The sequence below is a fragment of the Sinohyriopsis cumingii genome, chromosome 13 (assembly GCF_028554795.1).
Source record: "Sinohyriopsis cumingii isolate HCF-2022 chromosome 13, ASM2855479v2, whole genome shotgun sequence".
In the NCBI taxonomy this organism is placed as follows: Eukaryota; Metazoa; Mollusca; class Bivalvia; order Unionida; family Unionidae; genus Sinohyriopsis; species Sinohyriopsis cumingii.
Genome location: NC_142973.1, coordinates 20,250,096 through 20,266,374, shown reverse-complemented (window position 1 = coordinate 20,266,374; position 16,279 = coordinate 20,250,096). Strand labels below are relative to the sequence as shown.

Sequence of the window (16,279 nt, the reverse complement as noted above, 5' to 3'; positions counted from 1 at the left end):
CTGACACTATGCCTTTTTATTAAATGACATGGCATTATTTGTGATGTCATGAAGTGTTCTGACATGGAATTATCTGTGATGTTTGGAAGTATTATCAAACATGTTAGATATAAAGATATATAAAAAAACAACTAATAAACAGAATTTTATATTCTGCTCATTTCAAGTAGAATATCTTAAATTTATTGAATAACAGAAGTCTTTACTAAAGTCAAGACAAAATATATACTCCTATAATATGCTACATTGTAAAATATGTTTTGAATTTTTAAGAATATTACCTTTTATCTTGTATCTTGTAAGACTATGTTTACATTTATTTGGAAAGGTTTATTTTTCAAAGGTTGTTACCAATTTTACCTTGATACTTTTGGAACTTCACTTTTAAATATGTGCAATGTGGCCATGATTGTGCTGACATGCTATACAACAAGAAGTATATTTTGTACTTAATGCTTTTATAGTCAAAACATTTCCTTTTGTTTAAATACTCAAAATGAGGAGGAGTTATCCAGTAACAAAAAAGCTGTCCACAAGTCTCTTTGTGTAAAATATTACAGCTTTCTAAGCATAATCAAACTGTGATTACAAACCAAATGTGTATGTGTGTGGGGGTGGGTTAGCAAATAATTACGAACCCCACCAGTCCATTTGAAAACTGGTCCCGGCTTCCTGATGTCTCTTCAGCACCAATTTTTTGCATGCTAAACAGTGTTCCCATGCTTTTAGCCATTTGCACTTTCTGTTAAAAAAAAGAAGACACTCCAGATCAGTCAGTGCAATGAAGTAAACAGCATTTGAAATTTTCTTCCTATGTACTACATTTACCCAGTCACAAGAATGATAATCTGAATTCTGACATAATTAAAACTGATCTAATCAGCTTAAGTAGGGTCAACAAATTTCAAAATCATATCTTAGTCACCAGACTACTAGTTAATGAGGGGCCCCGAGTGGCCGAGTGGTCTAAAGCGTACTCCGTCATGGATCACTGCCATCTCACCTCTGTCTGCGTGGGTTCGAGTCTCGGGCTCGTCAAATGTGGATATGTGAGAAAGCTTGCCAGTAGCTTCTCATGGGTCAGTGGTTTTTTCTGGGGTTTTCCCAGGTTCTTCCTCCACCATTAATACTGGCCGCCATGTATAGCCTATCTTGTGCTGAAAAATGGCATTAAACCCTATAACAACAACAACCAGTTAATGAACCTAGATGTCTTTGACCCAGTAGCCAAGTATAAATTCCGTGAACTAAATAAGGTACTTGAATATAAAGTGTTAGTTTAAGACTAACTGTTTCTTTCCTTGTTAAGAAATTGCTAAATATTCTAATTTGTTTAAAACCTTTTTAAGTTTTGTTTTGAACAAGAAAATTGCCAGTGGTGGTATGGATGGATGGCAATGCTTTGGTGGACCAGACCTTCTATTTATATTATGATTACTTCACTTTGCAATAATAGCATCTAAGAAATGAACTAATTGCAAAAGCTAATGCAAATCAGTGGAGCATGAAATACGTAAGTCAAAGTGACTTAGTTTGGACTGAAGAGTATAGTACTTCTCATGAAGCATCAATGTTGCAAGTTACATGACTCTTCAGGCAATAGTGTCTGAGCATGAAATACATAAGTCAAAGTGACCTACTTTTGACTGAAGAGTATAGTACTTCTCATGAAGCAGCAATATTGCAAGTCACATGACTCAATAGTGTCTGAGAAACTGAGCTAAACATGAAGTTAATGCAGGTAACTGTGATGGAAAATAAAGGTCATGGTAACTTAGGTTTGATGGTAGGGTGTAGTTAATTCTCATGATGCTATCTTTATCCCAAATTACAAGACTCTAGAAGCAAAATGTAAGCCAAGTACATGTATGCACTCATATGGAGACACGTTATGCAAGTGGGTCAGTCACTCTGATTTTGCACTTGATCCAGTCATGGAAAACTTTTTCCACAGTTTACCTATGTAACTATGCTGTGACAGATTAAAAGAAAATATTAATGAGGTATTGATTATAGACTGCAGATACGGTGTTACATTTGGAATTAATAACAAGAGTACATATGGTGACTAACTTTTATACAGTAAACACAGAATTTCATTAGATGTATGCATTATAAACTGAAAACAAGAGTAAATCTGGAGTACACATTTTATGTCTGAATAAAAGCAAATATAAGCACATGTAGTAATATTTCTTTGCTTGTTTTTAATTTATTTAAAATTAGCTTGAAAATGATATGTGTATGTTTTATATGATCCTCTTAAAACATGTAAATATACCGGATTAACAAAAGATCAGCATGTAACTAATAAAGTAACTATGCATGCTTTGTGCATGAAATATGAATGATGCTGTAATGATGTTTCATGCATCCAATACTGATAATGTTCTTTATAATTGTGTGCACCCTCTAATATTTCTTGTACACCATCAATCATATATAATTCAGGTTTTTTGTACTGAAAACTTTGTATATTTATGAAGATATGTAATTCAGGTTTTTTTGTGGTATAATTTTATGAAGATTTTGTAAACATCTTATTCAAGGAATGGTTGAAACAATTTTTTCTCCCCATAATAGGTTGACCATTGGGTCGAGGAACCATCCCAAGGCCATTTTACAATCTTGCATAATCTAGGAACAAGTGTAGTGTAAGAAAAAATAATACACACACACAAACACATGCAAGCGTGTGTGCACTTAACACACACACTGAATTGACTCTGATGAGACATCTAGGACCATTGAAGATCTTATTAATAATATGAAACTATCAATAATTCAATACAAGTCAAGCCAATTAAAGTTAGGTCAGACTGATTCAACTATCAGATACAAGGATTAATTGATAGATTGCCAGAGTGGACATAGCTCCACCCACTCATTTGCATATCCTTTTATGTAAACGTCAGACATTATAATTGCAAAAGCTTCCAATGAAAGTACAATGAATTATTAACACATATTCAAAGTTAGATTAACAAATTAGATGAGAAATTTATCAGTATTGACAATTAAAAATTTATATCTGTTACATAGTTGCTACCATAAAGATGATGGAGCTGTTTTAAAAAGCACATTTTTACACATGTAACTACTAAGACCTAACCAATACTAGCAGTGATCAGTGGGCTATTCTGAGGTGCTATCTGTCTGGCATTGACAATCCATCAAATTGTGAATAAGTTTGAAACAATTTACCCCATGTATGAAGCATTCACGTTGTACCTTCATGATAACTATCAGGAAGGCTCCCTGCTTCATAATCCAAAATTTTGGCAAAAAAGTTAGAAAAATTGGAAGTCTCTCTGTCTCTAATCAAGAATCTTTTTTTAAAACTTTATTTACTTGTCTATAAGTCAAGTCAGAATGCAAACAACAAAGATCCTGATCTGTCATAGAATAACGTGCTAGCAGATCAGGGTCTATGTTGTTTGTTCTACTGATTACTTCTAACAAACTGCACAGACCCAGATCTGCTGGTGCATTATGCTATGGCCGATCAGGGTCTGTGCAGTTGGACTCAAATTGTAAGCAAATTTAGATCATACTTTATATATTTGAAAAATCTCCAGCAAATAAAGAAATAACTGACATGAGAGTTGTCCTTAAGTGGAATGGCATCTAATTACACAGTGTTTTATTTGAGGTTATCAGTTTTAATGATTTTATGTTGCTCGTATAATTTCTTTGACAGAACTGTAAACTCTATCATAATCTCAGTTATATCCAAGAACTGATGCACCAATGAATCAAAATTGTAAATGAGTCAGTGAGACACTCAGTATAACACAGTCCTTCATATATCACAGGTATGATCATGGATCCCATTGGTCAGCAAGACAGTGTAACACAGTCCTTCATATATCACGGATATGATCATGGATTCCATTGGTCAGTGAGACACTCAGTACAACACAGTCCTTCATATATCACTGGTATGATCATGGATCCCATTGGTTAGATCAATGCAGTTACATATACTAAACCTACCTCAGTATAAGGTGAGTTCACTTATAACATTTTATACCATAATGGTTCCCTTTACCAGTACAATAATGAGGATGTACAGTACTTATTGCAGGCACAAAAGCTGTGGAACTATTTTACTTTTTTTAGTTTTATGTGTCAGTAACACAAATTCACATATAAAAATTCACTATACAGTATTAAGTTTATTTTTGAGTCCAGTCAAATTTAAACATGTCTATCTACAATGTTCACCATCCAGTTTTTAAATTTGTAAATATCACTTTTGTATTAAAAAAAGTTTATAAAAACACAAACCTACTTTTCTTCATGGATATAAAAAAATTTTTAGGTTTGTGAAGGACAGCATTCATGAAATTAAACAGCTGTAAATAGCCATTTTTAGGAAAATAGATTGGTGAACAGTGAAATATAACTAAAAAATGTAGTAGCCACAACAAACTTTACATGCCAGAAAAATGTAGTAGCCACAACAAAATGTAGGTATACAATTTCATTTCTTTAGTATGCTTTACATTTTTATTTTATTACAACATAAAAAGAACAGAACATAAAAATATATATATATATTTTACTTTATCAAAAAGAGATAACACTGAATTCCTTCCAGAAATGTTCACACATCTATATATATCAAAAAGAGATAACACTGAATTCCTTCCAGAAATGTCCACACTTATATCAAAAAGAGATAACACTGAATTCCTTCCAGAAATGTTCACACATCTATATATATTAATAAGAGATAACACTGAATTCCTTCTTGAGATGTTCACAAATCAATATATATCAATAAGAGATGACACTGAATTCCTTCCAGAAATGTTCACACTTCTATATATATCAATAAGAGATAACACTTAATTCCTTCTAGAAATGTTCACACACACATTATATATATATATATATATATATATATATATATATATATATATATATATATATATATATATATATATATATATATATATATATATATATATATATATAAAGAGATAGCACTGAATTCCTTCCAGACATCTATATATCTATTTTAATCTGAATACTAAAGTCATAATAAACAAGTTGTCAGGAAAATTTGTACAAGAAAAAGAAAGAATAAAATACAAAAACAATAAAAAAAGAATTTGTAAAAGAGTGTAACCGACTTCTAATAAGAGTGACACACAAACAGTAACATTATTTGTCATATTTGGAATATCAAAATAAAGTTACTGTGATCTGTTAATGTCATCATTACATGACACTTTACAGTAAATGGATCTGTAGTCAACTGCAAATTGTTAGTACTCGTATCCAAATATACAGAGTGTCCATAAAGACAATAAGGTCTGAAATAGAATACAATGATCTATTCTTTAGTTTAAGTATTTCTTTCATGTGATGCCAGATGGTCTCAATTTTGGCCATGGTTGAGACATCATAAACCCAATAATAAGGACTACAAGCTTAACTGTCAGATGAAGCCCCATATTCTAGAAACATTTTGAATACAATACAATTTTGATGACAAAAAAGGCATCATGTTCTAGAAGCATTTGGATTCCAACACTCAAGCTTTGATGCCAAATCAGGCCTCATATTGCAGAAGCATGTGGATTACAATACTCAAGCTTTGATGCCAAATCAGGCCTCATATTGCAGAAGCATGTGGATTACAATACTCAAGCTTTGATGCCAAATCAGGCCTCCTATTGCAGAAGCATGGGGATTAAAATTCTCAAGCTTAGATGCCAAATGAGGCCTCATATTGTAGAAGCATGTGGATTACAAAACTCCTGTTCAAGCTCAAAGTCTAAAATCATACACACACACGCATGCACACACACAAACACACATGCATGCACAAATGCACACACACACATCAGATTCAAATGCAAACTGCACAGACCCAGATCTACCATTGCACAATGCACCAGCAGATCTAGTTTGTTTACAGTAATGAGTCAAACAACTCAAACAATACAGACCCTGATCTACTGGTGCATGATGAAATGGCACACCTGGGTCTATGTTGTTTGCATTTGGATTATAATTATAAGCGACTATATACATTACATGGATTACATCTAGGTCAATAAAATTTAGCAGTTTAAAAGAGGGATTCAAGAAAATCTGGACATGTGTTATATGGAAGGGACATTCTAATCAGGAATGCTTTAACAAGAATGTGTCCTGAGTGTGAATTCAGATTCAAATACTGGGTATTTAATTATGTGAAATCTCAATAAAATTGATTTTCATAAACCAATAAATATAATAAAGTTGAATAAATTCAGTAGAAATGATGAAACAAAATGATCCATGACCATACCAGCATTTGTAAAAGAAAAGCAGGGGTATACTGAGGGATGTTATAGCAATGGACCAATTTATATTCCGACCATAGTTGTAGACTGTCAACGTTTTGGGACTTTAACTTGTACTCTGAGTTTGGTGCTGAAAAGGGGTTCTGGAATGTATACCACTAGAGCCTATTACTGAGGTCAAATTGCTCTAATTTCCATTAGAGATAAACATCTTCCAGAACAAAATAGCAACCAAGAATCAGTGCTATCAACATTATAACTATATAACTAAAATATCAAGGCCAGCAAGAGTTACTAATTTCACCTATAGCTGAATAAACTATTGATACCAATAACAAACACAAAACAAAGTCAAACATTGTTTTTTATATTTCTCCATTTTTTAGGAAATATAAATATCTTTGGTTTTCATTATTGGAACCAGCGGTCAGCCAAATAATGTATCCTACTTGTACAAATGTTCCAAAATGTTTCGTTATCAACCACATATGGATCCTATAGCCTGGAACTTGTCTATATCAGTGTTGGCAGCCTGGACAGTCCTAAAATATAGCACAATTTATTATCTTATTGGTGTCTGATTATAGACAAGCTTTATATGATACCATAGGCTTCCATGACTACTTCCCTTGAAAACACCATCCACCACTGCTTTAGGTCATCCTTCCAAGTTAAGAAAAAAAACAATAGAAGTCCATGTGTACCTAATATTACAAATCCAACACTGGTCAAAATGATAAATGTCAGGATAATTTCCAACTATCTGGTAGAAAAAGGCAGCTGGACTAGATGGTACATTGGCATCTTTTGTACGACTGCAAGGTGTTCATGCCAGACATATTGACTGATATGATAAGCTAACTTTGGACAGAAAGTCTTCTATGATAGTCTTTATTTAATAGTAACAATAGCTGTATCTTATGAGTAATAAGTATAATCTGTCAATTGTCTCCCTTGGTTGCTACTGAAACCACACCGTTATGGAAGGAACAATGTTGGGCAAATTCTTGATAGAGCAAGTTTTAAGAAACATTAAAAGATTTTTAACTGGTTTGATCAAAACTGGCTCAGCCACTCTAGAGATGTTAAAAACAGGTTTTCTACCTGGTTGCTAAAGGGAGTCACACCAATGCTTGGGAATCACCCTGAACATAACTTGGATAGTGCATTCTGGAGAAGATGTTGATAATTTTATTTGCTATGGAACCTAAAACATTGCTAGGGAAGCCACACAAGATACTATTTTGACAGAGCATACCCAAGCAAACATTCCTTTAAAGTTTCATCTAAACTGGCTCATCTAGTCTAGAACAGTTGAAAATAGATTTTCCATTATGGTTGTTAGGGGAGCCAAACTTGGTAAAGGAGCCACCCTAGATATCATTTTGAGACATCATGTCCCAGCAAGCATTCTTATAAAGTTTGATTGAAATTGGACCTGCAGTTCTGAAGAACAAGTTGGTTGAAAACAGGGTTTCCACCTTATTGCTAATGAAGTCTTACCCTTGCTATGGTGCCACCCAAGAAAACATTTTGATAGAGCATGTGCCAAGAAACATAGATACAAAATCTTTTCAAAACTGGCTGAGCTAAGACGATTTTGAAAATAGGTTTTCCTTATGATTGCTAAGTTAGTCACCATTGTCAAGTGATATCCCCCAGACACTATTTTGTTAGAGCATGTCTTCAAAACAATCCTATCAAGTTTGATCAAAATGGCCCAGACCTACTAAAGAAGCTGAATTTAGGATTTTGAATTGTTTACTAACAAGGCACACAGTTGGTAGGAGAGCCACTGTGGACACAATTTTTACAGAGCAAGTTCTAAGAAACATTCCTATCAAGCTTACCAGTAATCCAAATTGGCTGATCCATTCTGGAGAAATCAAAAATGTTTTTCCATCTTGATTGCTATGGAAACCACACCAATGCAAAGGGAACCACTCACCAAGTCCCAATTTTTATAGAAACTTATGACAAACAATGCACAATTGCCAACACTCACCAAAACACATGGTCAAAGCATAATCTCACTTCATCTTATGGCCAGATGAGCTAAACAAGCTAGACATTAGTCAATACGAAGTAAATGCCTCTACAACTATACTGCATTTAAATTGCAAAGTTCTTAATTGAACAGGAGCAAAATGGTAAAATCCAACTTGACCCAGTACAACAGTAAAACAGTATAGCTTTAAATCCATGAATTCCTTCAGAAATTGTTGAGCAAAAGATGAAATTTGCAACAGATGTGACATGACATGATATAACTTAACAAGACATGATGTGACAGGACAGGATGGGATATGACAGACTGACATGGATAACTCTATATGCCTCCAATTCAGATATGGCTGGAACTTAAAAGTTATTTCAAGTCCTTAGCATATCAGATGTGACATGATGTGATGCAAACTGAGTTTTCTCATTAACACTATTGCTATGAAAGTTGTCCTAAACAGTACAGTGGACGTTTTTACACAGGAAATAAATCTGGAACCAAAACCTGTCTATTCTCTGAGCCTGGATACAAGCCATAAAAATAAACCTACTGAGCTAGCAACAAATAATTATACTTCTGACAGTTATTTGCAGCCTTTCCGTTGTGTTAAAATACCACAAGAACAGTTTTCCACTTGGCAACCATACACATTTGTTTGTTTTTTTACTACCTCAGGTAGTTTCTGCAAAAAGGAAACTTTCATGGCTTAAAGTGATGAATTTCTCTCTTTGCTAACATATTGTACGAAAGTTTTTACAGCAGATTCTAAAAATGATGCTATTTGTTTTCAAAGTAAAATTACTAAATGTTGATGATTTTCTGTGTTTAGGTTATGTATGTATTAACCAAATGTTTACTTACATTTTTAAATGCCCCTCCCCCTTTCCCTTCCAATTTCACCATATGGAAGCTATGGGAGCCATGTAGAACATAATTTTTCTAGAGCCAGTGTACTGCAAATTTTGATCAAAATGGGTTCTGGAAAAGGAGCTGAGAATAGGTTTTCCATTTCAGTTGCTATGGAAACTACTACATTACAGGAGAAGCCACCCAGAACAAATCATTGGCATTTAGGTGTCAACATGGATTTTGTCCCAAAAACTGGGTACTATAAAAAAAATTAGGAGAAAACATAATATCAAGCATGCTCTCCATTAGTCTAGATTATATGATTTTTAGTTCAGAATAATGATGGCTCAGTCATAAACATATCATTTAATGTATGATAAATATGGCAGTAAACACTGGGGCACCACACATAACTGTCAGAAGTATTCTGCTTGCAGCCAAAAGTACCTGAACATGGCACAACTGTGGAAGTACATATAGATATATATGTACATATAGATATATATGTACTTCGATAAACAAATGTTTTACATCTTACAACTATAAGCAACATAGCAACATGAATTCTTACCGGTCGCATTTCATTGAGTCTTTGCTGTAATATATTTGTTAATTTTGATATTCATATATGTGGTCATGTTTTCAAAATAATCATTTAAAATTATTGTCTGAATATCAAATCATGCAGAATAGAACCACAAAACTCCTAGAAAACTAGATATAATTTTATACCAACAAAGCAGCATTTCTTATAGTTTTCCATCATGAAATATTGTGGATCCATCCATCCATCCAACCAACCAACCAACCAACTGTTCATGTATCCATTCATCCAACCATGTATCCATGCATCCATCTCCTGAGATCCAATATATACTTTAACATACTTTTGATATCAAAGATATTTTGTCAAATTTCTAATAATAAATGAATGAAAAACAAAATTTCAGAAAATATTTTCAAGGAACAATAAGATTACAAACATTCACATTACAAAATCAGTTTCTTCACTCACATTTCCATTTTTGTCATTTAATACAGGAGATAAAACACCAAAAAGTCCTTAAAATTTGTCTACTTGTATTCATCCTAATAATGATCCAGGAAACTTTTTTTAACCCTAATTTGAAGATAGGGAAATCTACCTCAAATCAGTTAAACTACTGCCCTAACCTGAGTGCATCTTGTATATTCAAACATTGTGCAATGTATTTTTAACCTTAAATACTTTTTAGAGTTATTCAGCAGTAACTGAAATGTGATGAAATAATAATAACATACTCAAATCTTTGTGGTGATTTTAAATGATATATCTTTTCTTAAGTCTAGCCCCATAAATGTGAATGATATGACAAATATTAGCTATCTGAAACCTAATTGTATTAAAACCTTTAACATGCATGGGAATAGCAGTTAGAAGGAAAGGAGCAATGAAACAACTGGAATATTATGTGAATGGAATGTAAGGAGTTTAAATAAATTATCCAGTAGAACTTATTGACTGCTACAGAGTTACACTAACAAAGCAAAACTAATCATAATTTGATTCTAATTCTATAAAATGTGCCATTGCAACCCATGCCATTTCACTCCAAGGGAGATAACTTTAAGTACCCAATATAAAATGTTATTGCAATAAGTGCCGTTTCTATCCAAGTGTTACCCCATATTAAGATAAGCAGAGAGCATGAGTAATGTCGCTGAAAATTTGAGTTTTCTTCCTTTTGAAAAAAATAATGACTAAAAGATTTTCAGATTCACATCTAACTGTACAATGATTATTTGTGTATACAGTATTTCTGTGATGCAATACCAGATGGCCAGTCTAATAATTCAATCAAAAAGTAGAGGGTTGGCTTATTATTAGACAGATATATAATTAGTAAATAGGTGACAACATTTTGTAATAATCAGCACTGGGCTTATCATCAAGCAAGACTTATTATGGGATAGATACAGTAATGAGTTATGTCCAGCTGTAAACAGCACAGACCAAGATCTGAAGTTGCACCCAGCATTTGAAGATCAGGATGTATGATGCTGGTTTTAACTATAGATAGAATGAACAGCAGAGAGCCTAACTGGCCAGTGCATTACCACAGATCTGGGTCTACATTGTTAAAAACTGGTGGGCATGCATTAAACATTTACCAACACTATGCATAAATGTATTACCTTGTGTACTTCTTGATAAGTCACAAGCAACTGCAAACTATATCGACCCTGACCAGCCATTGCATAAAATGACAGTAGATATATTGGGTCTAAGCAGCTTCTTTGGACTGACTGATCAGTAGATAAACAATACAGACCATAACATGTTGGCACATTATACAACAACAACAACAGATTTGGTTTCCATTGTTTGCCTTTAGATGCAACTTTTAAATGGGCTTTGACAGCACTTACCCTCCATTTTGACTCCAAGTTAAGACGATGCTGAGAGGCATGGCGTAGGCACAACTTGCTTATGGTGTTTATGAATGCCCCATGACCTCGCTGGTCCTCATGCGAGACTTTGCTGTGGGAGTGCACAGGTTGACCCAGCTCACTAGGAATCACCAGAATTACACACTTTGGCTTCTGGTTTGGCTGCCAATATATGAGTTTAAAAAAAATCAAAGATTTTGGACATGACATGTTTGTGATGTTTTGCTTAAAATGCACAGGTGCTAGAGAAAAATAGAAAGGCAAGCTTTAAATATTTTTGAAAATATCAAAGTAATATATGTTGAGAAAAGTCATATGTAAAGAAACATCTAAACTGAATAAAAATAATCCAAAAAGTACCTGGGTCTTTTCTAGAATGGAACATTTGTTGGGTGGAGGATTCTCCATTAAATTTAAACTGTACAAAATAGTCCAAAAAGTACCTGGGTCTATTCTAGAATAGAACATTTGTTTGCATGGAGGCAAGGATTCTCCACTTCATTTCAAAAAAAGGGAGGAATTGTCTGAATATAAACAGGATAGGAAGAAGACATAAAGGTAGGACTTGAAAAAAATGTTTACTCATTATACTGATTCATTAGAGCCATGTATTAGTATTTAACATGAATTCTAGGTAGGACTTGAAAAAATATGATGCACAATGCTTACTCATTACATTGATTCATTAGAGCCATGTATTAGTAATTAACATGAATCCTTCAATCCTGCATTATAGAATAGACCATAAAATACAGAAAAACTTGATATACTCTCATTTAAATCTTGCCAGGACATCAACTTTTAATGTCCCAAGTACCATTTTACAGTGAGCTCTCAGCTTAAATTACTCTGCAATAAAAAAGCTGACTAAATATAATTTCTGTGAGAATTTTCACTTGAAAGTGTCTTGTTACAAAGTCACATTAATTTTAAATTATTTTAATGCTTTTGTTTAGAAAAACACATTTGAAAATGGCAGACAACAATGTCCCTTGTAAAAGCAGTGACAGAACTTACATACCTGCAATATTCACAGTGTTGGGTTTTTTGGAGACTCAAAAATTATGTTTTGAGATCGTAAGTGGGGTCAATGCAGGTGACCCCCAAAAGTGATGTCATCTAAATGAGAACAAGCTATCTTTTCATAAAGATACTGACTGGAAATTCAAATCTGAATTAAACAATAACTAGTCTGTTTTTTAAAAGAACCTAATACATTTATCAAGAAAACAATAGTTGGTAGACTAAGCATTGTCAAATATCATCACCATAGACATATACATATTTGTGAACATTCACATAATCACAATCAGAATGACATTACAAAATATTACCCCACGTTTCCATGTTTGAACTCAATGGATAGAAAAATATATGATAGATGCAGTCTTTGCTGCTCTCAGTAGTTGGTTAGGTGGTTTGAAAGTGTCATTAGTGTTCATCTTTGTACTCACTAAAGACTGGATTATACTGTTGTTCCAACTTCCCTGCTGGATTCTCTGAGTGAATCCTGATTAGAACTGAGTTATTCTTGTTGACCATAACATTGTCAGAACTGTGATGCAATTTGACCACATGATTTGCTTGTCTCTTTAGAAAAATGAACATACATCACATTTGGGACTGACCATTTCACTGGGGTAAGGGGAGAGGAGGTGGACATAATATTTTCATGTTAATGAAGGATTTATAGGTAATACAGAAGTAATAAACACCTCTGTCTAGCATATTTGATGTTAATGCTTTATCAACACAAATCAACTATGCAAACATGAACTTGCACTTATTATTGTCTTTCAATCAATCTATTTCATGGCCAAAATCATCTGAAAATCATGGGTCAATTTATAATTAGTATTTTAAGAAGATTACGATGATGAATAATAACTGATATTTGTATTGATAAATAAGATGGAATGGTTCCCATTTTTTGGAATGGAATGCATTTTCTGCTATGATTGGCTGTAAAAAAACAGACAGTTTATACTGATCTGGAATATTTCACACACTGGTAAATTCATGAAGACTTAAGTTTTGGTTCCAAAACTGACTACATGTGTACTTTTTGTCAAGTTTTGTCTGAATAAACTCCTTTCAACAATCACCACCACCTGCCCACTCCAGGACTTCAGATCAAATTCTGCAGTCCCAGATCAATAAATTTCCACTAAGAATTTCAAACCAGTAATTGCAGTCTTTTATTCACTCCCACTCTCACTTATGTAAGCAAACAAACCATATTGCAGGTTTTACAAGCCAATATACTTTTATAAATTGCTGAACTTTTGCTCCAAAACTGAGTTTGCAGATCAATCAGCCCATTGTCATTCATGAAGCTATTACAATTTTATTGTTGTTATTCCTTTCTACTTTATTTTCTTTGTGATTAATTAGGTCAAATTTACACTTCAATAAATACCCATCCAGGATTATTTACTTTGTGAGTGATTAGGTCAAATTTACACTTCAATAAATACCTATCCAGGATTATTTACTTTGTGAGTGATTAGGTCAAATTTACATTTCAATAAATACCCATCCAGGATTATTTACTTTGTGAGTCATTAGGTCAAATTCACACTTCAATAAATACCCATCCAGGATTATTTACTTTGTGAGTGATTAGGTCAAATTTACACTTCAATAAATACCCATCCAGGATTATTTACTTTGTGAGTGATTAGGTCAAATTTACACTTCAATAAATACCCATCCAGGATTTTTTACTTTGTGAGTGATTAGGTCAAATTTACACTTCAATAAATACCCTTCCAAGATTATTTACTTTGTGAGTGATTAGATCAAATTTACACTTCAATAAATACCCATCCAGGATTATTTACTTTGTGAGTGATTAGGTCAAATTTACATTTCAATAAATACCCATCCAGGATTATTTACTTTGTGAGTGATTAGGTCAAATTTACACTTCAATAAATACCCATCCAAGATTATTTACTTTGTGAGTGATTAGGTCAAATTTACACTTCAATAAATACCCATCCAGGATTATTTACTTTGTGAGTGATTAGGTCAAATTTACACTTCAATAAATACCCATCCAGGATTATTTACTTTGTGAGTGATTAGGTCAAATTTACACTTCAATAAATACCTATCCAGGATTATTTACTTTGTGAGTGATTAGGTCAAATTTACACTTCAATAAATACCTATCCAGGATTATTTACTTTATGAGTGATTAGGTCAAATTTACACTTCAATAAATACCTATCCAGGATTATTTACTTTGTGAGTGATTAGGTCAAATTTACACTTTGATGAATGCCCATCCAGGATTATTTACTTTGTGAGTGATTAGGTCAAATTTACACTTCAATAAATACCTATCCAGGATTATTTACTTTGTGAGTGATTAGGTCAAATTTACACTTTGATGAATGCCCATCCAGGATTATTTACTTTGTGAGTGATTAGGTCAAATTTACACTTCAATAAATACCCATCCAGGATTAATTACTTTGTGAGTGATTAGGTCAAATTTACACTTCAATAAATACCCATCCAGGATTATTTACTTTGTGAGTGATTAGGTCAAATTTACACTTCAATAAATACCCATCCAGGATTTTTTACTTTGTGAGTGATTAGGTCAAATTTACACTTCAATAAATACCCTTCCAAGATTATTTACTTTGTGAGTGATTAGATCAAATTTACACTTCAATAAATACCCATCCAGGATTATTTACTTTGTGAGTGATTAGGTCAAATTTACATTTCAATAAATACCCATCCAGGATTATTTACTTTGTGAGTGATTAGGTCAAATTTACACTTCAATAAATACCCATCCAAGATTATTTACTTTGTGAGTGATTAGGTCAAATTTACACTTCAATAAATACCCATCCAGGATTATTTACTTTGTGAGTGATTAGGTCAAATTTACACTTCAATAAATACCTATCCAGGATTATTTACTTTGTGAGTGATTAGGTCAAATTTACACTTCAATAAATACCTATCCAGGATTATTTACTTTGTGAGTGATTAGGTCAAATTTACACTTTGATGAATGCCCATCCAGGATTATTTACTTTGTGAGTGATTAGGTCAAATTTACACTTCAATAAATACCTATCCAGGATTATTTACTTTGTGAGTGATTAGGTCAAATTTACACTTCAATAAATACCTATCCAGGATTATTTACTTTGTGAGTGATTAGGTAAAATTTACACTTTGATGAATGCCCATCCAGGATTATTTACTTTGTGAGTGATTAGGTCAAATTTACACTTCAATAAATACCTATCCAGGATTATTTACTTTGTGAGTGATTAGGTCAAATTTACACTTTGATGAATGCCCATCCAGGATTATTTACTTTATGAGTGATTAGGTCAAATTTACACTTTGATGAATACCCATCCAGGATTATTGAATCCTATGCTCTTTCCCCCTCTTCATCAGATTAAGAAGGAGTCTAGCTTACCAAGATGTCTAACTTGAAGACTGTCCAAGGAACATAGCAAGGTCCTTCAAACAGCTCCTCAGTAAATGGATTCACTGCCTGGCCTGTAATTAAAAATATCAGTATACTCACTTGTAAGTCTAGGTAAACTGCAAACAACAAAGATCCCAATCTGCCATAGCATAATACAACCTGCCGATCAGGCTCTATGTTGTTTGTTCTACTGATTACTAGTAACAAAATGCACAGTCCTGATCT

General features: G+C 33.2%; 1 protein-coding gene across 3 annotated transcripts in view; it reads right to left on the bottom strand.

Annotated features, from left to right (window-relative positions):
• The window catches only part of LOC149785019 (sperm-specific sodium:proton exchanger-like), a 196,698-nt gene that overhangs the window by 10,818 nt on the left and 169,601 nt on the right, over positions 1-16,279 (bottom strand). For all 3 annotated transcript variants that reach the window (XM_089978712.1, XM_089978713.1, XM_089978714.1), the window contains 4 exons: positions 16,043-16,125; positions 11,563-11,745; positions 9,725-9,748; positions 639-742 (listed from right to left, as the gene is read on the bottom strand). In XM_089978712.1, coding sequence (XP_089834838.1) covers positions 639-742; positions 9,725-9,748; positions 11,563-11,745; positions 16,043-16,125 — 394 coding nt within the window. The remainder of the gene's footprint in view (positions 1-638; positions 743-9,724; positions 9,749-11,562; positions 11,746-16,042; positions 16,126-16,279) is intronic.